At 36.8% G+C, this 27,389-nt stretch overlaps 2 protein-coding genes across 2 annotated transcripts; both read right to left on the bottom strand.

Moving 5' to 3' along the window:
• Window positions 1-3,478: 3,478 nt before the first annotated feature.
• On the bottom strand, window positions 3,479-19,538 carry LOC129798985 (putative aminopeptidase W07G4.4). The gene is made up of 6 exons (XM_055842544.1): window positions 19,485-19,538; window positions 19,069-19,251; window positions 18,627-19,005; window positions 18,250-18,565; window positions 3,870-4,525; window positions 3,479-3,798 (listed from the first exon to the last, which is right to left on the bottom strand). The coding sequence occupies exons 2-6, from the start codon at window positions 19,080-19,082 to the stop codon at window positions 3,628-3,630; spliced, it is 1,536 nt and encodes a 511-aa protein (XP_055698519.1). The 5' UTR covers window positions 19,083-19,251; window positions 19,485-19,538; the 3' UTR covers window positions 3,479-3,627.
• A 5,910-nt stretch (window positions 19,539-25,448) lies between these two features.
• Window positions 25,449-26,834, bottom strand: LOC129798984 (holocytochrome c-type synthase). The gene is made up of 2 exons (XM_055842542.1): window positions 26,666-26,834; window positions 25,449-26,596 (listed from the first exon to the last, which is right to left on the bottom strand). The coding sequence occupies exon 2, from the start codon at window positions 26,565-26,567 to the stop codon at window positions 25,776-25,778; it is 792 nt and encodes a 263-aa protein (XP_055698517.1). The 5' UTR covers window positions 26,568-26,596; window positions 26,666-26,834; the 3' UTR covers window positions 25,449-25,775.
• Between the last annotated feature and the right edge of the window lie 555 nt (window positions 26,835-27,389).

Below are 27,389 nucleotides of genomic sequence, written 5' to 3'. Positions count from 1 at the left end.
ACAATTAGAACCGGAGTTATGGACATTTTAAGAATTTTTTTGGACCCTTATAGCTTGGTTCAGGGGGATCAAGGGACCTCAAGTTTGGTAGCTCTATAGCCCAGCTATAATATACTAAAATTTGAGCCCGATTGCTGCCATAGGGGCGTAGCTATTGAGAAAACGGAAAATGGGGGTATTCAAAATGCCAAATATAATCACCTTTGCCGAAAATCGCCGGATTCTTGGCTGTCTTGGAATGGGTAATGGGGCTCACTCCCGGAGGTAAACGATCTCCAGCATGTTCTGGTGTGGATCCGTAGCAATTCTTGCTACAAACTTATTTTTAAATTCCTTAAATTAGTTGTCCCATCTTTGATGGCCGAAAAGTGCTTACATGGCGAAAAGGGCTGACTCTACCCTAACCCAATTTAGAACTTTGAAAGTAATGAAATTTGCATGCAAGTTTAGACGCATAGAGAATGAAAACTTTTTCGTTTCACCTACTTTACCTGCAACCATCTAAAATGTTAATTAAATAAATTCGACCCATTTTTATAAAGATTTTAAAATTAAAATTTCACATATTTATAAAATTTAATATTTTTTAACCTTCGACACACTTTTTGGATTGGGAAAATTTCATGTAATCATAATTATTTATGTCACTTTCTTTATATAGGGGAAGTGCGCCAAATACTATTCGCGTAAAAAAGTATATACTTTGTGAGCGTCTCTCCGGTGAGGTAGTGTTGCCTATTCCGGCAACATCTTTTGCTTCTAAATTTCTTATTCATTTTATGTTTTTTTTTTTCAATTTCTAAGTTCTACAATGTCCAGAGAAAAAAACCATCGCTTCTATGAAAAAGATGATCTGGAAATGGCATTGGAAGAGTTCAGGAAGGTCAAATTGCTACGGGAATCTGGGCGTAAATTTGAGATGCTACTCTTCAGGTCTTCAGGACAAATTACACGGAAGATCTCTGGACTTGTGGATCATATAAACGTATTAAACTAAATATTAAACTCGTTCCGTTTGACGTTTTGAAATTTTCTATCCGTTGCGTCACAAAATGTGGTCAGAAAAAAGGTGGCCGGTATTTCACTCAAAGTGGCCGGAATACTACCCAAAGCAATGTCCATATTATTATTAATTTTTCAATATTTTAGGAAGTGATTTAAAGAAAACAAAGATGATGAACTAGTTTTCAAGGTTTCACACAGAACCCTCTCGAAAAGGAAGTAACAAAAAATATCAAAAGAATTAAAAATATTGCATTTCAAACTTAGGACTTCGGTGCTTATATGCAACTATGTCTAAATTTGGCACACTAACCCAATTTTTTTTTTAAAGTCTGTTGCACTGAAAAATGGATTGATTTAAATTGAATTTATTTTGATGTTTAAAAAAAAAGACAAAGAGTGCGAAACAGTGTAATAGACATTTGCAAAACGTTTGAGAAAGATATGAATGTGAATTTCGACTGCACTTAATTTTCTCGATCTAAAAGGTTTGCTGGAGCCATTACTTACCAACTTAATTTTTTGCTGACCAAATTAAAATTATTTTTTTTCCAAAAACTATTAATTGGAGAATATTTTACTCTGTTTTGCCAGGGAGACTAGTTATCGACGTTAAGCCAGCGGCGAACGCATTGTACGGAATGATATAAGAACACTAAAAATACTTCAACGTCTTTAAGCTCTTTAAATGTCACAGATTCTTTATTTATCTAAAACCGTTTGTCTGGCATTAACTCTGTCACGTCACACTTTTATTCAGCAAATAAATTCATGTAAAATTGAGTTTTCCCAATGCTTTGAGATCAAATATAAAAGTTCTGAGAGGAAAAAAATTTTCCTTTGCGTAAAAACTCGGAAAAACTCCGGGTCATATATGACCCTATTGTCGGCAAGGGAAGTATACATACCATTTTCAAAATCTATATCACGAGCTTTCTAAGAGTTTTTTTGCTTAAAGTTGTTAATTTGGCCAAAACCATGGCAAACTGGATTGTTGTGATGAACACTGTACTCCTGGTGTTCAAGGAATCTTCCTGATAATCCCTTGAACAGTCTCTGTCACAATATTTTGAGTGGTATTTGGCAAAAATAAACTTATCCACATATTTATTCACACACAATACAATTGCACAATATGAGACGCTTGCAAAATACTCTAAAGTATTGCAAAATATGTTATAATTCATCAGATATAAGATGAAATGTCCAGGAACAAGATATTTTCCTTCTGGATTTCACAAAGAAAAACAATGTCCCAACTGTCCCAACTACATTGCTGGCACAAAAACACCTTCATAAACTTTTCCCTTGCCGACAATAGGGTCGTATATGACCCGGAAAATTCTACGCGCTTTTCTGGAAAATTGAGAATAGTTTATTATATCAAAATATGCAATATACAATCTTTGGATATTCTATTTTGTGTTTCTAAAGAACTTTTTGCTGAAAAAATAAATGAATATAAAAAAATTTGAAAAAGAAAAGTCATTTCATAAAAGTTCGAAATTCGTGATTTTTGATCTCAAATCTTTTCTTTCCTGAATATCTGGAGTCTTGGGAAAATTAGCCAAGAATCTTACATCTTTCTATTATGATGTCGTGCACAAACAGATAGATTTCAATTAATGTAAATAGTAAAAAAAACTTTTTTCCTTGGGTCATATATGACCCTAATGACGTGAGAGAGTTAAACCAGAACTAGAGGCCAAACGGTTAGAGATAGAGACTTGTGGTTTTTCGGTTTTCCATCGTAAATAATTGGCTAGAATATCTAGAATGTTCGCAGCATGAAGGAACTTTCTTCTCATTAGAAAAGTGCTATGTTAATGCGTTTCCACATTTCTGCAACTTTTCACCTTCCTCTTCCTTTTTTTTTGCCGCACAGCCTTTTTCTGTGCGCAAAAATTAATCATCACAATTGCAACTGGCCAAAAAAAAAGTAAAGAAGTACGTTGCCAAGAGGAATAAAAAGAAGGAAAGATATTGTAAAGAAGCACAGAGAGTGTGAGAGCGAAAAAAAAGGCACGCAAAGATCAACAAACACAACATGTAAATGATGTTTTTCTTATTCCACATACTTTGTTTGTATCTTTCATAATCCTCTTCCACACCTTTTCCCATAGTGGCATATTAATGTCGATAAAGACCATAAAATCCTATCTCATTGGTGCACAAAAATAAACTCTTTTTTCTCTCCATCTCTTTTATCACAATTTGTGCGACATGTGAGATCGCACAGGCACGATCGTGCTTTTTTTTTCAAACTTTGTCATCAATTTCTGGCTTTTATTTTTGGCTCTTGTCACCGTGTCTCTGAATTGAAAATATCATTATCAAGAAGTCTCTGTGGGAGGGTGTTTTGATTTAAACAAAACTTGTTTGCAATTTGCATAAAATTATGATCATGATCGCCTTTCGCGCTCGATCATTTGCATATTTTCGGGCGATTTTGTCCATCTTCCAGTAATCACAAAACTTTATTCAAATTGAAAATTTATTTATTGAAAAAGAAAAAAACATAAAGAAATATATATCGACAGGATCTCTTGTAGAAAAATAATCGATCTCCGATCGGTGATGTTCCCAGTAGAAAATTTTTTGTGTGAAGAAAATAGGGTTTTACCTTTACAAGTTCAAATGCAATTTAGCAAGAGCCAGAACTGGAGCTCCAGTTGGCATCTCCGGATACTCTCCGGCACTTCCAGCAATGTCCAAGTGGGAGTACTTCAGAGGAAAGTCGGACTTGGTACCATGTTTATCCAATCCCGTTGACAGGATCATGAAAGCAGCAGGACCCTAAAATTCCCAAAAACTCTTGAGATTGGAAACCACAAACCCTTCCCTCTAGCCCTTTAAAGAGCCCTCACCTGATGCCCACGTGGAGTCCTGGATGATGGAAGATTGTTAGCTTGAAGAACATCCTCACCCTTAACCTTCCCCGTGTGGAAACGGAAATCTTCTGGACGGAGAGTGGAGATCTCAAAAGGTTCACCCACTTCCTCACCAGTTTCCTTGAGACGCAGCCCATGGCCAGCAGCCTTAGCTGGTCCATTGTCCATGACAATGGTATATCCCTCGCCCACAGTCAGGAAAGCATGACCAGTAAGAGTAGCAATGGTATAGAGATGAGGATCAGCGTACTTTTCCTTCACCGCCAACTCTTTCATTCGACACAAGGCATCAGCCATTGCCATCCTGCCCTCAGCATCAGTATTCCCAACACGCACCCTCACCCCAGCCCTGGACGTAATGACCTCATCAGAGACGTAGCATTCCTCCCCCACGGAATTCCTCACCATGCACATAGCAGCAACAACATGAACATCAGCTGGAGCTCGCTGAGCCACCAAAGCCATGAAGCCTGCCACAGCAGCAGCTCCGCATTTATCCCTTGACATTCCGGCCATAACTCCCCCGGCCTTGATATCAGCACCACCAGTATCATAAGTGACTCCTTTGCCCACCAACATCAAAGTCTTACGAGCCTTCTGAGGTGGAATGTATTCCAGGATAATCATCTGACCTACAAAGCCCCCAAATTGTTTTTTTCTTTTAAAACATTCTCCCCAATCACAACAAAATACCATAAAAATCGACATTTGTCAAATAAACATTCAACAAAAGCCATAAATTTATCAAGAATTATTTCCTGAGATTTAATAAAAGTAAAAGTGTTAGGGAAAAGTAAACAAAATGTGAAAATAATTTTAATTGTTTACAAAATATTTTTAGAGAATTTGTAAACAAAAATACACATTAATAATTTATGTAAAGCGGAAGATTAGATAGATAGATAGATTCATTCTGGGGGCAGCAAGCGGCGTCCATCCATACACCTTCAGCTCCAGCCTCAGCTTCAGCCGCTCCATCCTCCTTGTGCACGATGTCCTCGCCGACTCGCCCGCTGCATCCAGGCCTCCATTTGGGCCCCTTATGCATCCCCTTTTAAGGTTATCCCTTACGGGTTTTGTGTATTGAGCCAGCCAGTCCTTCGGATAAATTCCATTAGACAAGCCGGCTTCAATTTTGGTAGATCATTCCAGTCGAGCACCACTTTTCCAAGTAGCGATCGTCTGGTGTTGTAAAGGCTGGGACAGTCACATATGTAATGTAGGACCGTTTCCTCAGCGTTGTTACAACCTCTACAGATTGGATTACACTCAACACCCAATCTGTTGAGGTGTTTGTTTAGACAGTGTCCAGTGAGAAGATCAGCAAATCGCCGCGCTTTGCAGCGGTTACTGCTCACCAGGTACTCCGTCCTTTTCCTGTCCACAAGTGGCATGAACAGTCTGGACACGCGACAGTTGCCTGTAGCCGCCCAGACCGCTTGATGTTGTGCGAGTAAATCCTCCCCAATGATGGTTTTCTTCATTTGGGGCGACACTCCCACGGCAGGCTCGGGTCCGATGAATTCGGTCTTCGCTCCTGCCACTGCGAGGCGGTCAGCCTCTTCGTTACCCGCAATACCACAGTGCCCAGGTACCCAATGTAGACAGATCTCACGGGTAAGTGAGACCGCTTCTAACATTTTCCGGCACTCGAGCACTAGCGAAGAGCGGGAGTTGTTTCCTGATATGGAAAGTAAAGCAGCTCTGCTGTCAGAGAATATGTTTATTTTCCTGTCAGAGACATCAGACTCAGTCAGGCTTCGAATCCCAATTAGGATTGCTGTAACCTCAGCCTGGAATACAGTAGTATACCGGCCGAGTGGCACAGACCCGCCAAGTCCGAGTTCTGGACAGTGGTACCCGGCTCCAGAGGAGCCGTCCACCCGCGAGCCGTCTGTGAAGAGGGCAACCGCACCGGGTTCATTGATGACCCCTTCCCGGTCTCTCCACTCAGCTCTCGTGTGTAGTATAGCTTTTACATTCTTTTGAGGCAGTCTTTCCTCAAGGTGGAAATCATCCCTCATTAGAAGGTCAGGGTGCCTTCTTGCCAATGAATCCATGATTCTAACATGTCCCACTGGGTGGCACCCAACCTTCCACGTTCCTGCTGAACGCAGTCTTAGTGCTGCCTTACCCGCCTCAGCCTTTATATAAAGCGGAAGCGAAGGCAAGCTTAACAAGACCTCCAACGCAGCGGTAGGTGCTGTTCGTATGGATCCTGTGGTTGCAATACAGGCTAATCTCTGAAGCCGCTGTAGCGCTAGAGCTGAATTTTTGTATTCAACTCTTGGCCACCATACTACAGCTCCATACGAGATCAGCGGTCTAACTATGGCTTGATACATCCATAGTGTAATTTTCGGCGACAGACCCCAAGATCTGCCGAGTAAACGTCGACATGAGAAGAACGATCTAGTGGCCGATGTGATACGGTCTTCCAGATGTTTCTTCCATGTGAGTCTTTGGTCAAGTAGAACACCAAGGTATTTTACTTCTTTCTGGAGAGTAAGTTCTTTCCCAAAGAATTTGGGTGCCCTATACCCCTCCAGCTTGTACTTCTTCGTGAAGGCGATGAGAGCAGTCTTTTCGGGATTAACCTTAAGACCGCGGGAACAACACCAGCCTTCAACGATGCTTAATGCCCTCTGCATAAGATCACACAGTGTAGATAGAAATTTCCCCCGTATGACAATGCAGACATCATCAGCGTAACCTTGTGTATAAAAGTTCGCTGAGTTAAGTTGCACTAGCAAGCTATCAACCACCATGGACCATAGAAGGGGAGACAGTACACCTCCCTGAGGGCAGCCGCTGCTCACAGCTGCCGACAGTTGTGCGCCGTGTACCTCCGCTTCCACAATGCGGTTTCCAACTAGACTAGTGGTAAATCTTTCTAGGGTTTGACCTAGTTTAAACTCTCTCATCGCTCGAGCCAGAACCGTAGAGTTGACCTTATCGAAGGCTCCCTCAATGTCCAGGAAAGCAACGAGAGCAATTTCTTTGTCGCTAAGCGATTTCTCGATACGGCTTACCAATTGATGGAGAGCCGATTCTGTTGACTTTCCTCTTTGATAGGCATGTTGCATAGGACTTAACGGATTCTTCACAAGAATCCGACTCCTAATATACCTATCACAGAGTTTCTCCAGGGTTTTTAGCAAGAACGATGTCAGACTAATAGGTCTGAAGGACTTGGGGTCCTCGTAATTGCTTTTACCTGGTTTTGGAATAAATACTACTCGCGCTCGCCTCCAAGTATGCGGTACATACCCGATGGCAAGACACGCCCTAAAAAGGTTCACAAGCGGCACGGTAATGGTCTCTGCAGCCTGTTGGAGCAAAGCCGGAAAAATGCCATCCGTACCTGCTGTCTTGTATGGTGAAAAGCTGCTGATTGCCCATGTGACACTTTCAGATGTGACAATCTCAGAAGCCTTTCCCCAATCACGTTGGTTCTCCGAATATAGCTCCGGTCGTATAGGTGCACTTTCCGTACTGTCAATCTGACAGTTCGGAAAGTGTGTTTCAAGCAACAGACGCGTGACTTGATCCGCAGAATCTGTATGGACTCCGCTGGGTGCTCTCAACACGCCTAGCCGTTCTGAGGGATCCTTGGATAGAAGCTTCTTAATCCTGGCCGCTTCTTTCACAGCCATGATTTGTCCACAAAATTCTCTCCAATTTTCCCTTTTCCATTTTCTCAATGCTTTTTTGTATTCCCTTTTACGAGCGGCCGCTTCTTCCCAGTCGCGATCCAGCATCGTATTTTGGGCTCTATTAACACATTTTCTTGTTCTCTGTTTTAATAGGCAGAGTTCCCTTTGCAAAGGTTTGCCTTTATTGTTATTTAAATTTGTTGAGAGTGGACAAGCCTTTTCGTACGCCGAGAGCAAAGCCGAATTCAGTTTTTCAACCGAGTCTTCAATGCTTACAGCGTCCCTAGGCAATTGTCCATCTCCTCGCCAGTCCTCAGAAAGGGATTGATTAAATACTAACCAGTTCGTTTTCCGAGGATTGCGGAATGATTTCGGACTGTTGGTCGGGGCCGAAATGTCGAAATAAATCCTCCTATGATCAGACATAGTCAGACAATCCGACACGTGCCAACCAGTAGTTAGCTCAGCCGCGAGTCTCGTACCGAGTGTAATGTCAATGACCTCTTTCCTACGTCTGTCGACATAAGTGGGATTGTCACCAACATTTATAATTTCGAGTTGATTCGTGCAGATAAATCCCAGGAGAGACTCCCCACGTGCATTGACGCCAGTGCTACCCCATGCTATGTGATGAGCATTAGCATCAGCCCCCACGAGAAGCCCCCATGAGTTCCTCTCACACGCCGCAACTAGATCCGCAAACTCCCGAGACGGAGGCGGGTCAGTTGCGTCGTATGGCAAATAAGCCGAGGCTAAGACCAGCTCCCGTCTTCCAAGAGCAGTCTCTACCTCTACCTTCACTGCCACTAAGTCTCCAGTGGAGAATTGAGAAAGGAACATAGCATTGATGTCTTTAGAGACATAAACGCATGCCCTGACCTTGTTATTTCCACGGTTACTAAAGTATAGATTTCCGCGTCTGTTATCAACCCCTTTAACCTTATTACGAACCGTCCAGGGTTCTTGGAACAGTCCGATACAAGCTTGCACCACCGCCAGCTTCTCATCCATGCATGACATGGCTGCGCGGCAGTGGTGCAAATTAGCTTGAATGCAGCTTATTTTATTCCTAACTGTGACAGCTGCACCATTCACAGTAGGTGTAGATGGGGAATTAATTTGACCACCGCTGGGATATTCCCCATTTATCCCGACGGTGGGTTCCTCAGAATTATTTAAGCCCCTGCCTTGCGGCGCTGAGTTCTGGGAGCTATTATTATTTAAATTGGCCATAAAGCCCAAAAATTCCTGTTTGGTATACTCACTGCGAATTTCATTGTCGCTAGTTTGCCGCCCCCTGAGATGCCTCATGTTTCAAACGTGTTTCATGCACCATCAATGTTTCACGGGTGTCTTGGGTGGTGGGAAGAAAAACACCGAGAGGTATGCAATTGGGTGCGGGCCGAAGTCTCTACCAGAGGTAGAGTATCAGCCAACACACTCTCAAACCAACGGCACAATTCATTCCACCACACATTTTTCACTCTTCACTCTGGTTTGGCGAAAGAGGAATTTCACGATTTTACGCACATGAAACATTCGCGAGGGCAAGCAATCGCTCACCAAAGGTGCGCCGCGATAGTGCAAGTGCACTCACACACAGCTCTCACCTGAAGCTTGCGAAAAACCCGCGACAATTCACAAATTTTCACAGAGAGCACATTTTCACGTCTCACTTGAACAACTCCCAAAACAGGTTTTCAAAGCGGAAGATTAATTAATACTATTATAAACAGTGACTTTTTATAGCTAAAACCCAAAAATAGACCAATTAATCGCTGGATATTTTAACTCTTTCCAAAGCGTAAAGCGATCTTCAGAGGTTTAGCACAATTCCCGAAGGTCTCAAAATTTAAAATAGCGAGCAATTTAATTGCTTTTCAAGAAGCAAGTTAAACTTTTCCTAAAAATCATGATTGATAAGAAATTAGTGTAGTTAAGCCATACACTGAGAGAAATCCGAAAAAGTTAAAATAACATTCCGGAAATGTTAATTTTACCCTGCAGTATTGATCCGAAATCTGTGTAAATATTACTCTTTTTAGGTGTATTATGGGTTAAAGTTACCCTTTTTTTCGTGTTGATTTTACCCTCAAAAAGTGTAAAATTAACATTAAAAAATGTTGATATATTTTTACACCCGAAAAGTGTTAAAGTTATGACGAAAAAAAGTTATTCGTAGCCTCTTTTTTTCTCAGTGTATGGCTAACCCTTACTGTGTTATCATATCACACTTGCACATTAAAATTTTAATATGATTCACATTAATTGTCGCTAGTGGGAGTCCAAATGTGTAATTTGTGTGTTTGAATCATTTTATATTCAAAATTTGATCTATTTGTTGATAAAAAGGTAGACTTGACCCACAAAATTTGATATAAATTGATTTATAGCATTAATGCGAAAAATTAATGCGATTTTCTCTTTAATTTTTTAATGTGAAAAATATTTATGCTTTAGGTAAATTTAAACTTATTTTTGCAGGTCAAGTCCACTTCTTTATCAATAAATATTAAGTGACTGAAAGACACAAATAACATATTTGGACGCTCACAAACGGTAATTAATGTGAATCACATTAAAATTTTAATGTGCAAGTGTGATAACGCCGTTAGGTTTAAAGCCCATATAAGATATCCAGTAAACTAATTTCATTGAACCTTATTCTCTACAAAGGTTCAGTTCTTCAATAAGAAATTTATAGTAAGAAATTTTTTTTTCGATTCCAAAAGAACTTAATAATAAGCCTTCAAAAATATGCTTCACTGAAAAAACGTTTTTAAAAAGTATTCCAAGATGAAGCTAGATGATAACAAAAATTTATAGTAAGAAATTTTTTTTTCGATTCCAAAAGAACTTAATAATAAGCCTTCAAAAATATGCTTCACTGAAAAAACGTTTTTAAAAAGTATTCCAAGATGAAGCTAGATGATAACAAAACTTATCTTAAATTTGAATGTCCTTCTACTTTATAATTATCCAAAATTATCAAGTTTACCTAATAATTCTACAGTAGCTCAAAAAATTCCTTTCTTGGTTTCTTACTTTGCGAAACTATAGGCCAAACAGTAAGAGATATTGTCTTTTCTTCTTCAATAACCCTCGGTCATGAACAATAAAATGACTAGAAACGTTTCATCCTTTTTCTGTCAACTTTTTACTGCTCGAACTCTACAGAGAGAGCAGTATAATCCCTTGATTTTTTCACACTCCAACATTTCTACCTTTTACCGTCCGGGGACCACTTTTCTCCACTTATCTTCGCGTTTCAGACATTGAGATTTATTACAACAGACTGTTTGTCCATCTGTCTGTCTGTGAGCCTGTCCGCCCAGCCGTTACCACGGCTAGAGCCCAAACGGTTAAGATAAGGACTTTTGACCTTAGAGAGACTCCCCCCCCCCCTAAGTCGACTCTGAGACCATTAACCCATTCTTACCCATCGATTAATATATTAATCAAAAAATAGACGATTTTTGATTAATATTTAACCATATTAATAATATAACCATTTTTTTTGGAATTGCTAGAAAATTCTTAGTGTATTTTTTTTCATTTTTGGACATGTTTGAGAGTTTACCTAGGCAAACATTTCGTCCTAATACGAAAATACCGTTGAATCTTGAATCATTACTAATAATAACGGTTTTCACAGTCAAAGGTATCAAGTTTAAGCTCCTTGAAAAGGTCTTGGACTTCCTGACAACCGGTAATGAATCGGCTCATAACCGATAACTAATTTTCATCCGAAATTCATTTATATTACTCCATAAGGTATTTTGAGCAATGTATTGAGTGATTTATACATTGATTCAATTCGATTGTGAACCGATTACCAATTTTTGTCGGAAAAAAAAAACAATTCTATTAGGGGAAAGTACTCTCCTTTCGAACGTTCATGCCTTCGAATAATATGAATTTGCTTTTAGTACTCCTAAGAGACTTACACATTTCTATTAAATATTAGTTAGCTTTTCATCAATTATTGATAATTATGTGATAATGATGTGTAAATCTCTTAAGAAAAGTAGAATAAATTCACATTATTCAAAGCCATGAACGTTCTAAGGGAGAGTACTTTCCCCTACCCTTAAAACTATTTTGAGTGACCTTTTCTGGGGTTTATGAATCGGTTTAAAATGGTCGAGAACCTCGAAAACTGATAAACGGTAAATAATGCGAAAATATTCTTAGGGTGTAGCATATCTAAGTCATGAGTTCGAGAACTTCGTAAAGCATGGGACTCTTAACTACGACTTTTTAATTTAATTTTATTTCAATTTTATTATTTCGAAAACAGTCCTAGAGATTTCTTTCATTTTCTGATGAATATTTAGAAAGGAATTTTAGATTTACGTTTAGTCCATAGTTACTTATGACCGAAGAAATCGCCATTTTTTTTTTTCAAGTTTATAAACTAACTACTCTGTAGAAGAGATTATTTCTTTACCGATTTAGATAAATTAAGATTTATTCGAAAGGCCTTAAATTTTAAAAGTCGACTGCATTTGTTCGTTGAGTAATATATCGAAAAGTAGTAGTACAGTACAGTTCCTCAAATTTGAACATTTGGAGGGTGTAGATGACATTTCTCACTCCTCAAATTTGAACAATATTTTCAAAAACGTAACGGAATTCATGTAAAATACACTTTTCCTAAATTAAGGAAAATAATTTCAGAGAATTTTATCGATTGAATTTGTTGTTAAATAGGTGAAATTTGTTGAGGAAATTAATATAATAAGACAGTATTTTACGAAACACCAGAGAAAAATATTTTTAATTCAGACTCCATGCGAAATTTCTTTTACAACCTCATTATTTTACATTTTAAATGCAACCGCCGTTCAAATTTGAGGAACTCGACTGTTATTATTTTTTAACACTTCTGTTTATTTATCGTTTACTTTGTGTTTAAGGTTAAACAATAGGAGATAAAGAATTTTCGTCTTCGATAACCCCCTATAAATAGACATTATCAATACACTTTTCGCCAGCAATTCTCTTTTTTCCTATGAAATTTTCTAGTTTTTGGGTTTTCTGGAATACCCTTTTTTGCGTTTTCCCAAAAACTACCTTAACGATTTTTTCATTTTCGAATGTGATTTAAAAATTGTCTAGGCGAGCACTTCGTTCATGATCATTGATTGTTTGCTCTTAATTCCAACTGGTTCAAAGTATATGGAAATTTTTAAATACCTATATTACATTTATATTTTAAGTAACCTTAAATTGATAAATCAGTATAGAAGGAATGAATTAAGGTCGTTGGCGTATGAGCGAAATGTTTGGTTGTTAAACTTGTTAAATTCTATCCGAAAATAAAACAAATTGTCCAAATGTAAGATATTTTTTGGAGGACCTCAATTAATTCCTGAGCTTAGATATTTTGGATTAAAAAAATGATGAAATTGGCTTGCAGGATATCATGCTACGGTCCGGAAAGAGTTAATACTTTATAGGTATCTATGAACGAAACAGTCATTCACCTAAACATTGAGTTTAAAGAAAAAGGAAGAGATATGGAAGAAAAAAGAAAAAATATCTGGTGATATTTTTTTAATGGGGGTCACCGAAAACCGGAAGTTGATATCCCTTACCGTTTGGCCTCGAGTGGGTCAGTGGATAGAGTAGTAGCTCTATGACTGCGAGGTCTGGGGTTCAAAGCTGAGCAGCAGCAGAAAAAGATTTCTCATGCCATATCGGCTTTGAATTCGTCCAGTGAATGAATGAATAGTAATGTCAATGGTGCATATTGACAAAAAAGTGAACCGCCTAAACAATAGAGGCTGGTACGAGAACGAGTTTCGGCTTGAAAGTGGTACTTCAGTCGATACAAATATTCGCTGTCACTGATCCCAAACACACACCGAGAAGGGATGCTGTGATATAGTAACGGCACTGACTGCTCACAGAGCTGTGATATTGAGCGGCTACCCGTATCGGGGGATAAGATAGAATAGGAGTGGGGAAGCATAAGGGGCCCAATTGGTGGCCTGGATGCATCGGAATATCCGAAATGGAGAACTGACCCCTGGCAAAATCTTAAAAAATCCCTTACCGTTTAAGCTCCAGACCGGTGACAAATTTAAAAAAAAAAGCAGCCGTCTTTGAGTTCGAGCTTTTCTTTGATTGGCTAGAGTTTCGTATGCTTTCATTCTTCCGCTAATCAACGAACAAAATGAGGCTAAGATATTTTATGATATTATTTAATTACAAGTGTGTAATGTTTTATTCAAATTAATTTTAATAATAATATTGCTTTATAAATTAATAACCAAATTGAAGGATATTCATTTTAGACATCTCTATTGAATGCAAATACTTCCAATAAAACATCAATTAGCAATTTGATTTGCAATTTAACATCTTTTAAATTTTATATTTTGCGTGGTACAGTATATATTGTTCTTATTATATCGTCATAACAAATTTCAATAAAAAAAATCACAGAAGACTATGAATTGTCAATAGTGTCATTTAAATAATTAATTACAATGTAAAACACGGCAATAATCCAACATTTATGCATTTTTCATCACAATCCAAAGAGCTTGGTGTTTTGAACTATGCTATCCGGATATTAATCCCTGAGATATAAAATTAGCTCAAAGTACATTGTACTTTGCATTGCATTAATTCATTTTTCTTAATTAATTCTTCCTCATCTCAAGTCAATCTGAAAATTTCTTCATTAATTTCCTGATCACGAATGAGATCATTCTGTTTTTTCTGCACGATAATGAAGGTCTCTAAGTTGAATCAACTTTCAGTGATTTGATTTAATTGCCGTGACAATTTTCGATTGGCGACACAAAAAGGAGTCTCTTATTGGATTAATTTTAATTGTAAAGAACTTTTTCTGCCATTGCAAATTATTTAATCTAATGAGCTGCATTTAGTCTGAGGATTATGCTAAATTTCACACTTGTATTAGAATATTTTATTGCTGGTCGCACAATCTTCAATGAATAATTGCTATTTGCAACAAAATCTGCGATTAATATGAGATAATGTACTTGTACACACCATCATTTCAATGTGACATGTTTTTTATGCAAAAATAAGAATGGTTTTGATATTTCAGTATATCAGGAAATTTTCCGCCCATAAATTTCATGTCTCCTCGTGAGCTTTTATCGGCAATTGTCGTTATTCTCAGAATGTTAGAAGACAATAATTGATCGTTTGATTGCTCAATTTGTCGTGTCTCTCTGTCTCACCATGAATTACACAAAAATACTTGATTCTTTAAGATCAATTTGATTGCTGACAATATGCTGCTATCACCCATATCAAACCACACATAAAAAATTTATGCTCTTATCAATGACTCAAGTTAACGTAACGTATCTAGAATTTTTACGTGAATAAAAAAACAAACATTTTTAATGATAACAAAATGATCACTGAGGCAATAAACATACATTTTATGAGGATTAAAACCGGTTTAAGAGTTTAGTGTCTTACGTCGAAGTGTAAGATGACTAATTCGCAAAAAACAAACGGTGAAGAAACTTTTAAAACTATTTAAAAAAAAACTCATCTATTACAATTTACTGTTATTACTATCATTTTGGTCTAAAAATATAATGATAACTAAGTTTATGCATTTACAAGTAAATAAAAAGGACTAAGTTCAGCGCTCTATAAATGAGCACCAACAAATTTAATTGGGTTATTAAAAAAAATTAAATTTTAGCAGTGACGCAGTTTAACACTTTCAAAGCAAACAAATTACTCCAAGATAATAACAAGAAAATTCTTTAAAGAATTTCACAAAAGTATATATAGGCTACGCCCCCACAAAATTCAATTAAAAATTACTATTATAAGATTATTATTTATATTATATTAAACTTTTTTATTTATGGAAATAGCAAGTAAAAAATCACTTTTCTGTTAAATATCCTAAAAAAATCTCTCAAATAACCGGCTTACATTATAAATATTTAAAACTTTTTAAATAATTCTCCAAAAGATTCAGAAGATTACAAAATAGATCATGGTCGAATTATGACTAAAACCAATTATACATTCCCAAAAAAAATCTCGTCAATAAAAAAAGATTTAGGGGCAAGTGGGGCACTTTTAAAACTGGGGTACCTTTGAAATAGGGATTTTTCACCTATTTATAAATAAAATTGAGCCTTATCGTGATATAATTTAGCTGCACAAACAGATTGAGAAGCCATATTACATTATGACATTGCTCAATTACATTTAAAAATAGGTGAAAAATACTGATTTCAAAGGTACCTCAGTTTCAAAGGTGCCCCACTTCCCCCTACAGCCCTTACAATTTTATAAAATAATAAAAATGACTAAATATAATAGAACATTTAAACGATATTTTTTAGTATTTAAAGAAAGTAGTACATCATTCTTGTGATAAAAACCTAGAAATTCCCTAAAAACTAAGAATATAATAAAAATAAAAAAAAAGAAATTAATAATATTAAAATGCAGTCTTTCACAGAATGTTTCTTTGTCCAGCCATATCAAATAACTTTTAAAATGATAACTGTATAAAGTTATGATTTCGGAAAGATTACCTACATAATAATTACAGATAAAAACTAGTGATAAGCCTAGATCAGCTTATTGTAGGTGAGATTCTTAATGTGAGCTAACTCGGAATGTATGCAAATTCGATTTAGAGCTGAAGTTGGGGGACGCCATTCAGTTATCTTGAATCAAATTCGTGAAATTATACAAATTTTGTATTAAAACCAAAATATCAAGGATTTGGATGGACTGGCAGAAAAGTGATATATGGGTGAAATGTAGACCAGAATGTCCTCTATAATTTTGCCATAGAACATGATCTCATCGATTACTCAGAAGCTGAGATAATCGAGGTTGTTTGTGTCTGAACTCGTTTTTTCGACAAGATCGCCCCAAGTGTTCATTTGGTGAACTTCAACTATATCAAAGAATTGTTGTATTTTGTGGGACTTTCCATTTAAAACCATATTTTAAGTGTCTTTGTGGAGTAGAGGCAGTCAAATTGGCATCTGAGTGATTTCAAAGCGTTATTATGGGAAAAATCAATTTTTTCACACTTAAACGGCAAAATCGGAGTGATAGCGTAGTCTGAGTGGAAGATGATGTATGGACGAAATGTAGAGACAAATGTTCTCTACAATTATGTCGAAGTAATCATCGAAATCAGTTAAGCACGTGTCGAGATAATTGAGGTTATGTAATATTGAAATTGGTTTTTTGTCTGTAGCGCCCCTGGTGTTGGTCTCACGAAGTTTAAATATTCTATAAAGTTATAGCATTTGGTGAGATCTTTCGTTTAAGCCCTCACCCATCAAGATCGGTCACATAGAACCGGAGATATGATTTTTTGATTTTCGCGAAATTTGACCCCTTTATATCTCCGGTTCTGTTTTAACCACAGCGCACTTACGCCACTTTTTGGAAACGTCATAGACTAGACTACAACACTCTTATATTTGATTAACTTGCACAATGCCGTTTTTGAGAAAAATGAGTTTGAAAGTTGATGAATTTTGACGGTATCGCAGCGCCATGTCGATATGTTAATTAGAACCAGAGATAGAGGCCGGTCAATGTTCGAACTTTGACCCCTTATAGCTCGGGTCAGGAGTTATGGATCGACTTAAGTTTTTTTTTTGTTTGATAGGTATAATCAACGGCTACAACATACTAAAAATTCAGCCCAATGCACAATGGAATTTTTGAGTTATTTAATTTATAAGATTTAAAAATTTTCTTTTTAATAATAGCGCCCCTAGGGGTGGTTTTATGAACTTGTGATGTTAGAAGGGGAAGTGGCATTTCATGAGAGCTTTCCAAAACGCCCTTACTTTTTAAATTCTGATAAATAATTAGTACCGGAGTTATGGCCATTTTAAGAATTGTTTTTTGAACCCTTATAGCTCGGGTCAGGGGGGTCAAGGGACCTTAATTTTGGTATGGATCGAAAGCCCTAAGGCCCAGCTATAACATACTAAAATTTGAGCCCGATCGGTGCCATAGGGGCGGAGCCATTAAGTAAACAAAAAAATGGGGGTATTCAAAATGGCGGAAGGAGGGGTAGGGGGTGGGGGGTCAATGCACCAAGTTGCAATTTTCACCCGATATATAACCTTTGCCGAAAACCGCAAGTCGATATCTCTTTTAGTTTAGGAGCTATTAAGCTCCAAAGAGCGGTCGCCCGGACGGCCGGGAACGTAAAATAGCCACATATATATTCGTGATCAGGAAGTGGCGAAACACATTTTGGCAAAGTTTGGGGCCGATCGGACGACATGAGATTTTGTTAGGATTATAGTAGATGAGATTGTTAAGAATCTCACCTAATAAAACATTCATAAATTGTTCTACAGAAATATTTAGAAAATTATTGTTATTAACTTCCGCAACTGCCCCAGTCTCCCCTACGTTATAAATCAAAATATCAAATTGTTCAAGTAACAAAGTTTCTGTTAGCTTTGTTAGTAAATTCATCTGGATGACTATAATGAGTACAACGTCCAAGCGAATAATCGATCCAAAATTGTTTAAAAAGAAACATTTTGCATTGTTTTAAAAGCAAAATCAAGCGACAATCTTTCAACTCTTCAACAAATAAACAAACGTTACTAATTTTGAATTGTTGAGAATGGAGAGAACAAAGAGAATTAGCTGTTTATCCCATTTCTGGGCAATGTCCAAGAGAGACTTACCTCGGTGCCTTTCGACTGAACTGGCAGCCCGATTGACTGCACTGAAGAGTGGATATTCCTTGACCAGAAGCACAGGATCGCTAATGACGTTGCATGAAATCTTCGTGGAAGTCTTCTTGAGAAATTCCTGAACATATTGAACAACTCGGGGTGGAGCCATCCGTTCAGGATCTCCGCCTCCCACATCCCTGGCCACATAGCGACTGATCTCAATCTGCCTGGCCAGATCGAGAGTCGCTGACTTTCCAGCAGGATTGAAGACACCCAAGCAACTGATCTGATCCAATTTGGCCACTTCTTCGCGGTACTGAATTGGCTGTGAGAGAGATTACATTCTTATCATGTTATTCCACTCGCCGGTTAATCTCAAAACTCACCAAATACAGCTCCTCGAGTGCACCAAGCAGAGTGATAAGCTGAGCATGTTGGAATTGGCTGTTTCTGGGCAGAGCAATTACAGGGCGATCTGAACCGGCCTTCTTGGCCCTTGCAATGGCTTTGCCAGCAGCCTGGGCATACTTCCGGACATCATCGTGATCCGAGAGCTTTCCCACAGGAGAATAGATGATCCTCACGTTGAGACTCTTGCTCCAGAGGCAAGAGATTTCCTTCTCAAAAGCCGCATCGAATTTCGCACAACTTTTCAAATCATCACTAACTTCTGGGCAATCGTAAGTGGACAGGAGGCAGAGGCAATCATAGTTACTGATCTCCTTGGCCAAATTACCCAAAACTTCCACAGTGCAGGGCAAGTACCTTAAAGAACAAAACAAATCGTTTAAATCCAAATGATTTCAGAAAAAATTACAAATGTCTTACTTTTGTAGATCCATTGGTGACTCTGGGGAATCTTCTGTCCACTCTGTGTGATGTGTCCAGTGGGAATAAGCGAATTTACTGTGAATCTTCCGATAAAAGCACCAGAGCTCGTTAGGCAGATGACTCGGTCAAATCAAGTAATAAATGCAAACTGTTTTTTGTTACCTATGATTTTCATGTTAACTACAGTAGACTCTCTCTCAATCGGGAATATGGGGCGAAATGTCATCCGGTTTAGCGATAGAATTGAGCGTCAAAGCCTTTGTAAATATCGCAAAAAGCGCTCAATTATAAAGAAACGATAAAATAGGAAGAACTACAGCAAATTTGAGCGAATTAGCTTCATAATTAAACGTGAAAATTGTCAACAAAATTTGTCGCCCGATTGAAAAAGAACCGAATGAGTGAGAGTCTACTGTACAATAATTTTTTCTCCGAAGATTTTTTTTAGTTATTGTTTTAATATTCTGCAGTAAAAAAACAGCTTTACTATTACATAATTACAGTAAAGCACAAAAGTGTTAAACGTAAAAAAGTTTTAATTCTAATCATAAATGAAGACAAAGTATTCAGTCTGGGGATGATAATTATTAAAAGAAAACTTATTTAAACAATAAAATAAATAAAAATTAAAAATTATATTGTCCAAAATAATATAGACCATTTTTGGAGTAAAATTATTCTAGCATCAGCCCTCCAATGTAATTAAATTAATTTATTTCTGTTCAATTATCGCGATAGCAGCTTCCGTCGACTTCCCAATTGACTCATCAGGAAATCTCAAAATTTTCTCTTAAATATTGCTAGGACTCAACAGTTGGCAATTAATTTTCCGAGATTTGAAATAATAACATACTTTTCGGTGAAAATGTTAGAGGAAACTGGGGTACCACCAAACACTTTTGAAAGATGCGATTTTGACTGAATTTCCTAAGAAAACTGTGAATTTTTGAAAAATGTTGCTTACCCCATGTTGTAGCCTTGGGTATGGGCTACATATTACAGTATACAAGAATGATGTGAAGCACTTCAATTTTCCGCAAAAAGGAAAATTGTATCACCATGCATTTTTCGCTTTTTTCCAACCACCCGGGGTACCAATAAACACTTTCTGGGGCACCAAAAAACACCTGTTTTTCTCACCCATTGAAGTTATTTTGGGCATTCACCACAACTCTTAATTATAAAGAAGGTATTGAAGATGTAAATAATTCTCAAAAAAGCACTGCAAAATTTAGAATGAATGACTAAAATAGCAAAAAACTAAAGCACTGCACACTGAACATATTTTTCAATGAATTTTTCATCATTTTGACAACATTCGACTTCTGACTGGAAAGCAGCGCCACTAAAATCGTGGCAAACACTAGACCTAAAGTTCAAATTTTGCGCGCTCTTTTGTAATTTTTGTAATAAAATCGAGAAATCATTCGTCAATTCTTGATTAAAATCATTTAATAATCATTAAGAATCATTTAATGCAAAATTGGGTTCTTGAAACTATATTTTTCCTGAGTCTTGAATGAAAATCCCATGAATGGATATAAATTTCTGAAATCGAACAAAGAGGGAGATGAAGAGAAAGATAAGAGGAAACATTTTGCCACTCAAGCTACGCTCGCGACCTCTACAATTGTGAGAAATTTGCCTGTTTGTTTGTTCCCCAAACTCTGTTTTGTGATGGATTTTATATTCTTTTAAAAAAATGTGAACATTAATTTCTTTAGTAGATACATAAATATTATCCCAAAACATGCAGGAAAGTACTGGTGTAGTGAAATTTGATGTAACTTATTTCAGTTTTATTTTCCAGGTAGATATATAAATGACTAAAATTATCAAAATCTCACAATTTTGCGAAAAAAGATTCTTATTTCTAAACTACTTGAATTATGTGGATCATTCTTTCTCTAGACAAGCATCCCTATAGTATCTATGATTTCATGTAAGTCTCATTCTCTGAAATTTTATACTTATTTAAAAAATCGCAGTGTTTGGTGGTACCCCTGTTTGGTGGTGCCCCAGTTTCCCCTACTCAAAATAAATTCACTTGAAATCAAAAACTTAGTATTTTTTGTTAGCAAATAAATTAACCCTCTAATAGTGTTTTCTTTAATATCCAAAAAAAAATAGTTAAATAATTTTGTCTAGGGTAATTAATGGTCCACTGATCTCAAAAATACCATCCATTCTTCATTATCCCTTTCCATTTGGGCACCAGGTGAGAAAAGATAAAGACCGCCTGGAGGCGGTCATATCGGTTTAACCCTCTAACGGGTAAGACCGCCTCGAGGCGGTCTTCACAAAAATCACATTTACAGCGACAATAAAGGTTTTATTTATTTAAAAGTGCTATAGTGTCCTCGGTAATAGTCTTATAAACATCTCTTGAAAGTTTGAACTCATTTTGACTCTTCGTTTTGCTGCTATTCCCAGTTTTGTGTGACAGGTCAGAGAAAAAGCAACAAAAAATATTTGTGCAAAAAAACTCATTTCCAATTTCCATAAAAATACCTATTTAAAGTTATCTGACTGAAATAAATTTTTTTTACTGAAAGATATGTCATTCTACTTTGTATACTTATTTTATTTAAAAAAATTGAAAAAACTAAAAATGTGAATTTTACAAGCAAAAAGAATCTCAAAAAAAAATTATATTTTCTCACCTAGCGCCTAAACTAAAAGAGATAGTGAAGAATGGATGGTGTTTTCGACTTTATTGGATCATAATTATCCTAGAAAACATTGTTTTAGAACTTTTTTTCGCATATTAAAGAAAACACTGTTAGAGTGTTAATGGCCTCTACACACTAGAGAAAATTATGTCCATATTGAAGCAAATTCCCTACGTCTGTGTAGGAAAAACTCTTCAATATGGACATAAATTTCTCTAGTGTGTAGAGGCCATAAGGCATAAAAAGACTGAAATATTTTTATTGAAAAATAGTGAACAAATAGTAAAATAAATTAATTTTAAACGTTTTTTATGGATGAACGTTCTATGATTATCTAAAAAATGATAAGTTTTAAGAAAAAAACGTTTATAATTTTTATAATTAAGCGTTAATGAAGCTCTAGGTATAGCAATAAGACTGATTTTAAACTAATAGGTCGCAGGCTAGGTATGAAAACGTCCTCTTCTTATATAATTTGAAGGTCCTTTGAAATACATTACTCATCTTCTGGTTTTATTTCACGATCTGGGGCATTAAAGGAAGTCTGTTTCTTTATCAATTTCGCTTAATTCCCAGAAATCGACCATTTCACTCATTCTGGATAGTCTTCATGTAATCTCAATTGTTTTCCATGATTAATATATTGCGAAATAATAATATATTTTACTAGAATAACCAAAACAATTAACTAAAAAGTTCGGTAATTTTTGAAAATTTTACACCTAAAACCGATAAGACCGCCCACAGGCGGCCTTTTTTTTTCTTCTAAAACTCATACTTTTAGTTTTTTCACATTTATAAATCGAAATATACAAACTAGAATAACATATCTTTCAAGAAATATGATTCTTACTACAGTTAGATTACCTTAAAACAATCCTTTTGAAACTTGAAAACGAAAAATGTCGCGAACGAGATATTTTGTTGTTTTTTCTCTGACCTGTCAAACAAAACTGAAGATGATAAGCAAACGAAAGGTCAAAGTGAGAGGGTTAAACATATAATTTGACGAAACATTTTTGTTCCTAGTGAGCTTCACTGCATTTGATTCCACGGGATATGGGACTTAAAATCTGATCCCGTATAAGAAAAATTAATAATGCATGTCTAGAAATCCCCTTGCGGAAAGGTCTAGTTCCTCTATGGAACATTATGCCAGCATAATTTATTATTGTTATTATTATTTGCAATAAGAAGCGCTGAAGGTGAAAAATCAACAACTTTTCCTCATTTCTACTTAATTTTTTAAGGGGATATTTCCCTTAATTTTCCCTTCAGTTTTGTAGCTCGTAACATTCTTAAGAATTTAAAAATAAACGTAAAATTTAGCAGAGATGAAATTTAGAAGCATTTTTTCACTTCATACACCGATTCAGCAATTGCTAATCCAACTGACGATATATTAAAGAATAAATTCTGTACAAAAGAAATCAGTAATAGTGTGGGAATGCTATAGTATAATTTCAATATTTTCTCAAATTCTGTTCCAAAAGGTCTTGAGTGATGCTGTAGATTTCTCAGTATAATTTATTTACATGTTTGACGTTCTTAGATCAATTAAAAAGGTATAATTTAAAATAATGGACCCAAGAAAATATTGAAACCACATGATAGAGTTTGTATATTGAATATCATTAGAACATATTTTCTTGAGTATGTATTTTCTTATAGAGAATTTGATTTGAAGTTTCTAACTCTAACCGTTTGGCCTCTAGTTCTGGTTAATTCTCTCACGTCATTAGGGTCATATATGACCCGGGGGAAATTTTTTTTTGACTATTTACATTAATTGAAATCTATCTGTTTGTGCACGACATCATAATAGAAGGATGTAAGATTCTTGGCTAATTTTCTCAAGACTTCAGATATTCAGGAAAAGAAAATATTTGAGACAAAAATCACGAATTTCGAACTTTTATGAAATGACTTTTCTTTTTCAAAAGTTCTTTAGAAACACAAAATAGAATATCCAAAGATTGTATATTGCATATGTTGTCGAGATTTTCCACCGATAGCAAAATAGAGCCCGGCTGGTGAATTCCCTTCCCTGTATGTGAAAAATTCATATTTCCCGCCTCTCGCTCCAAGCAAGGTCTTTTACTGGCGGTATATAGTTCTCTTGCCCGCCGTGTGGGGAATTGGCTGACAGGAGACACTGTCAGTCAGTCGGTAACATGGCCTGGAAGTGTTCGGATGGGGGCACAGAGCTGGGTCGCTGCAGGGAAATTGGCCGCGATAAACCTTGGGCTCCATGAGGAATCTTTCAGGGCAAAAGCCCGGCTACACATATTTTGATAAAATAAACTACTCTCAATTTTCCAGAAAAGCGCGTAGAATTTTCCGGGTCATATATGACCCTATTGTCGGAAAGGGTAAAAGTTTATGAAAGTGTTTTCGTGCCAGCAATGTAGTTGGGACAGTTGGGTTGGGACATTGTTCTTCTTTGTGAAATCCAGGAGGAAAATATCTTGCTTCTGGACATTTCATCTTATATCTGATGAATTATAACATATTTTGCAATATTTTCGAGTATTCTGCAAGCGTCCCATATTGTGCAATTGTATTGTGTGTGAATAAATATGTGGATAAGTTTATTTTTGCCAAATACCACTCAAAATATTGTGACAGAGACTGTTCAAGGGATTACCAGGAAGATTCCTTGAACACCAGGAGTACAGTGTTCATCAAGACAATCGAGTTTGCCATGGTTTTGCCCAAATTAATAACTTAAAGCAGAAAAAACTCTTAGAAAGTCCGTGATATAGATTTTGAAAATGGTATGTATACTTCCCTTGAGGACAATAGGGTCATATATGACCCGGGGTTTTTCCGAGTTTTCACTCAAATTTTTTTCCTCTCAGAACTATTATATTTGATCATAAGTCATTAAGAAAAACTCAATTTTACATGAATTCACTTGCTGAATAAAAGTGTGACGCGAAAGAGTTAAAGCGAGAGCATAGGAATAAATAAAACTTGAAAGGATTGCAATATCTGTGTATTCTTTAACGACGAGCAAGAGCTGACGTGCCGGTTTCTGCACCTGTTAAATGTTGAACAACATTTGCAATTGAAGTGCTTCGTCAAAGCGCCAGAAAGTATGCAAAAAGTACTTTCCAATGGAAGGATGATAAATTTGAACTTCCAGTCTAAAATAACTGCCATACCATTTTCCTCTGAATTAAAGATTTTTATAATGATTTATTAATGAATAAATTATTCTACTTCGTTACTTCTCTCTAAAATAATTGCAACTCTTAATGTATTAGCGTATTGGTAAAATATTGATTGGATCTCTAAACTGTTAATCTGTTTTATTTTTAAGTTTTCTGCTCTTTATCATTAAAATAAATCGGATTCTCGTGTCTTGGTCTTGAGCCATTGGCTAAATCAGTCACATCGGAAAATCTTTAACCTTATCTCTCTCGTGTTTTTGCTGCAAATGCTAACGAGACACGTGTCGTGGTCAGTTGCTCGACGTTTTTTCCTGCCTCTCTCGTGGACGCGAGGTGAGAAAAACAGAGCAGAAGGTAGGAAGAAAATAGTGTGAAACGTTACACAAAATGTGATAGAGTTTAATTCTAATTTTGAACTCTCTGTTGAATATTATGCATTAAAAATTTTCCCCTTCCCATTTTGGCAGAAAACTGAATGAAATTAAAATTAGAATTGGATGCTAAAAGAAGGAAAAAGAAAGACAGAAAATTGATTTCTCTAAACACTGAACACTTATCATTAATTTATTCCTCCGTTAGTACATTTACACGAATCAATCCGAGATACTAATAGTCCTAATAGTAATTGAGAGGATTTTTCCTCTTCTTTTCTTGTGGCTGATCTCTGGGAGTTTAGGGAAAGCGGACTCAAGGAAAAAATAATGTTCGTCTTGTTAAATAAATTGCAAGTCTCTTCAGGAGCATCTTATAAAAATGCTATTTTTTTTTTAAATTATATTTTTTTAGGAACCAAAAGGAAGGAGCAAAGGATAAATAAAAATTCTACTTATCGGTGCAGGATTAGAGATCAGCCCCTTCACTCCGTGGCTTCTGTCTTCTCGCGCTGGAAATATTCATATTTCCAGCGCATGTAAGCCACTGCCATCCTGTCCCAGATATTCTCGAAGGAATCCATGGCCGGTCGAACGTCCAGAAGAGCAAACTTGTAGTCATTGTCCACAACTCCTCCATCGTAGTAATCAATGACGTAGCGCACCTCCTTGCCACATCTGTCCACGATCCAGTCGTGCCTATCAAATGGCAATTCATAGCCCATCCAGCTGCGGATGCGAGCTCTTGGACTGTACTGCGTAGCCTTGCCACCGAAACTCTTGAGACGAGGATTGGAGCATTCTTTGGCATGCAAAGCTTCCCACTTGAGCACCTCCCGCCAAGCCTGTTCATTGTTGGCATTGTGAATCCGAATAATATTCTCCATATCCTTCTGCTTAATGTCCTCCTTCTTCCACCGCCAGCCCTTCCGCAGCATAGCATTCCAGAACATCTGCTGACTGGGATACACCCAAAACTCCTTCGAGCCATCCTCAGTCACCTTCGGGATGCTACTCACCTGCCTCTCGGTCGGCAGCGGAAAAGGCTGATCCGGAGCTGGATTTTGATTGGCCGGTGGCATCATATTCAGCGGATTCACATCGGTTTGCCCATGATTCACCGGGCATTCCCTCAACTCAGGCTTCACATGCATTGGACACTCCGGAGGTGGCTCTTTCCCCCTATAATCCACCGGATGATGAGGATTCTTCATTCCACCACCCTTCTGGGTGATTTCCGATGCGATAATCTCAGCAGCAGACACAGAATTCCCCATTTTCTCCAGACCACGCGACCCCTCAGCACCTGAAAGACACGAGAAAACTTATGTAATTGCCATGCAGTTGCGGCTTTTCAGGGCAAGAAAAAACTCACCTCAGAGAATATGGCACACTACACAGATGCAGAGCAACTTCTCAAGATTTACCAGGGATTCATCAAGAAAATCCACGAAATTTTTCCAAAACACAAACACAAGTTGGAGAGAATTTTTTGACAGCTACTAGTACGCACCTCCCATGCAAAAGTGCCGTAAGCGTACTGCGCACAATCGAATAAAAAATTAAAAAGAAAAAAAAATAATTTAAAAAATAAGTTCTGAGATCTTTTTTTATATACATTTTAATTGACCCTGAATATTATATATTTTTTTTTTAAAGTAAAATTTAAATTAACCCTTTAACGACGAGACACTTTTTACAGATCGAAAATCAACTATAAAAATTTAACCGCTAAACATAATCAATGAAACGTTATACATATGACTTTGGAAAATCCAACAGAATCTGATTCGGTTTTTTACCTCTACGAGCGATAGGAACAAAATTGCCTAAACATTTTTATAAATTTTCTGACAATACCAATGAAAAATAATTTTTAGTCTAATGAAAAATATCACAGTAGACTCTCGCTAATTCTGCTCTTTTAAGATCGGGCTGCTTTTTAATTCAGGCATCAGTTAAATTAAAAAACAAAATGTTTTGGGATTTTTTAAGTTTTCGAATGAAGGTAATATTCTGAAATTTGGCATGTTTCGTCTTAGTTATGATTGATTTTGCATTATAAAGGGGGTTTCATGAAATTTGCTGAAATTCGAGTA

The sequence above is a fragment of the Phlebotomus papatasi genome, chromosome 1, assembly GCF_024763615.1.
Source record: "Phlebotomus papatasi isolate M1 chromosome 1, Ppap_2.1, whole genome shotgun sequence".
NCBI classification, from domain to species: Eukaryota; Metazoa; Arthropoda; class Insecta; order Diptera; family Psychodidae; genus Phlebotomus; species Phlebotomus papatasi.
The sequence above is the reverse complement of the archived record's forward strand: the minus strand, read 5'-3'. Positions and strand labels throughout refer to the sequence as shown.

Bases quoted from the DNA above. Each gene is read 5' to 3' on its own strand.
- LOC129798985 (XM_055842544.1), bottom strand. The intron at 18,566-18,626 runs GTGAGTTTTGAG...TCTCTCTCACAG, and splicing joins CACTCGAGGAGCTGTATTTG to CCAATTCAGTACCGCGAAGA. The intron at 4,526-18,249 runs GTAAGTCTCTCT...GGGGCTTTGTAG, and splicing joins TTCAGTCGAAAGGCACCGAG to GTCAGATGATTATCCTGGAA.
- LOC129798984 (XM_055842542.1), bottom strand. From the start codon at position 26,567: ATGGGGAATTCTGTGTCTGCTGCTGAGATTATCGCATCGGAAATCACC.